We start from the raw sequence: 1,211 nt of genomic DNA on the forward strand, positions 1-1,211 counted from the left end.
ATATCGGATATCGGCCAAAATCCCAATATCGTGCATCCCTAAAAAAAATATAGGAAATAAATCAACTGAACATCTGCAAGTTTGGACTTCGACTTCTTTTGCCTGCGTCAAGAAAACGTGACCCCAGTGCCTAAATAGTGGCTTATTGGAACTTTATTGGATGTTTGGTTTGACGAACGATCGCCACTACAGTAAGCTTCAAACAGGAAACAGCGAGATGAGTCTATATAAAATCAGAATCGACTTGTCAAGCTGAGCAGAATCCCTGTTAAAGCTCAGAATGTGGGAATATTTTCTAATCTAACTGTGTCCCAATAACCGTCTCACCATCTCCACCACTTCTACTTCAGCGTCCAGCCGCAGGTGGTACAGGAACATCTGGAGATCCTTCTTCATCTGGATACTGTTGTCGTCCATCTGGGCGACGGTGAAGATGCGCATCTTGCACTTCCTCCACACCTGCAGGAGGGAAAGCAATCAGAAAAGAATAGAGACAAATACGCTGGGGATGGATGGATGGATGGAAGGAAAGAAAGTTCTTACCTTGTGCTGCCTCAGCAGGAAGGGCAGCAGCATCAGCATGCCTCCATCATGGACCACCCACCACACATCAATGGTTCCCTCCCCGAGGCGGTCCTGGTTAGTGGGGAAGCTGTCCACATTTTTAGCTACCAGTAAGGCCTGGTGGGCTGCTGTGGTCTCACGGACCGTCTCTGCAGGGACAGAAGAGTCCATGGGAGACCATGTTCTACCTGGGTTTGGGTTCTGAGGCGTTTTATCATTATTTCTATCAAGTATATTTGGTTTAATTAGTGTAAATAAATTATGAGAGACAGGAGTTGATGGTTTGCTGTACCTATGAAGTTTTTCCAGGACAGTGGGTCATTGGATTGCCTCCAGGTTCCAGGCCAGCCCATCAGGACCGTGTTGTGCTTCATGCCGCCCAAACCGGCGGACTGAATGAGGTGGGAGACTCCATCTCTGAGGTTGGAGGACACCACAACGTGACAGAAACCCTTGGTGCGTTCCGCGGACATCGCTGCCTTGATGTTCTGAAGAAACAATAAAAAAAAGGAAGACGCTTAAAGTTTAATCAACAAGGAAAATTAGTATTTTAGAGTCTGGTGGAGCTGAACAGTTAGCCTCAGTTTACTTTTAATTTATAATAATGACCAGTAGATGGCAGAGTACACCCTAAGACCCAGTTAAAT

General features: G+C 46.1%; 1 protein-coding gene across 1 annotated transcript in view; it reads right to left on the bottom strand.

Annotated features, from left to right (window-relative positions):
- LOC107086511 (solute carrier family 12 member 7-like) overlaps positions 1-1,211 on the bottom strand; it is a 109,323-nt gene that overhangs the window by 10,491 nt on the left and 97,621 nt on the right. The window contains exons 14-16 of the mRNA XM_015377499.1: positions 857-1,052; positions 544-713; positions 328-459 (exon numbers count right to left, since the gene is read on the bottom strand). Coding sequence (XP_015232985.1) covers positions 328-459; positions 544-713; positions 857-1,052 — 498 coding nt within the window. The remainder of the gene's footprint in view (positions 1-327; positions 460-543; positions 714-856; positions 1,053-1,211) is intronic.

The sequence above is a fragment of the Cyprinodon variegatus genome, unplaced genomic scaffold (genome assembly GCF_000732505.1).
Source record: "Cyprinodon variegatus isolate N-32 unplaced genomic scaffold, C_variegatus-1.0 Scaffold155, whole genome shotgun sequence".
Taxonomy (NCBI): Eukaryota; Metazoa; Chordata; class Actinopteri; order Cyprinodontiformes; family Cyprinodontidae; genus Cyprinodon; species Cyprinodon variegatus.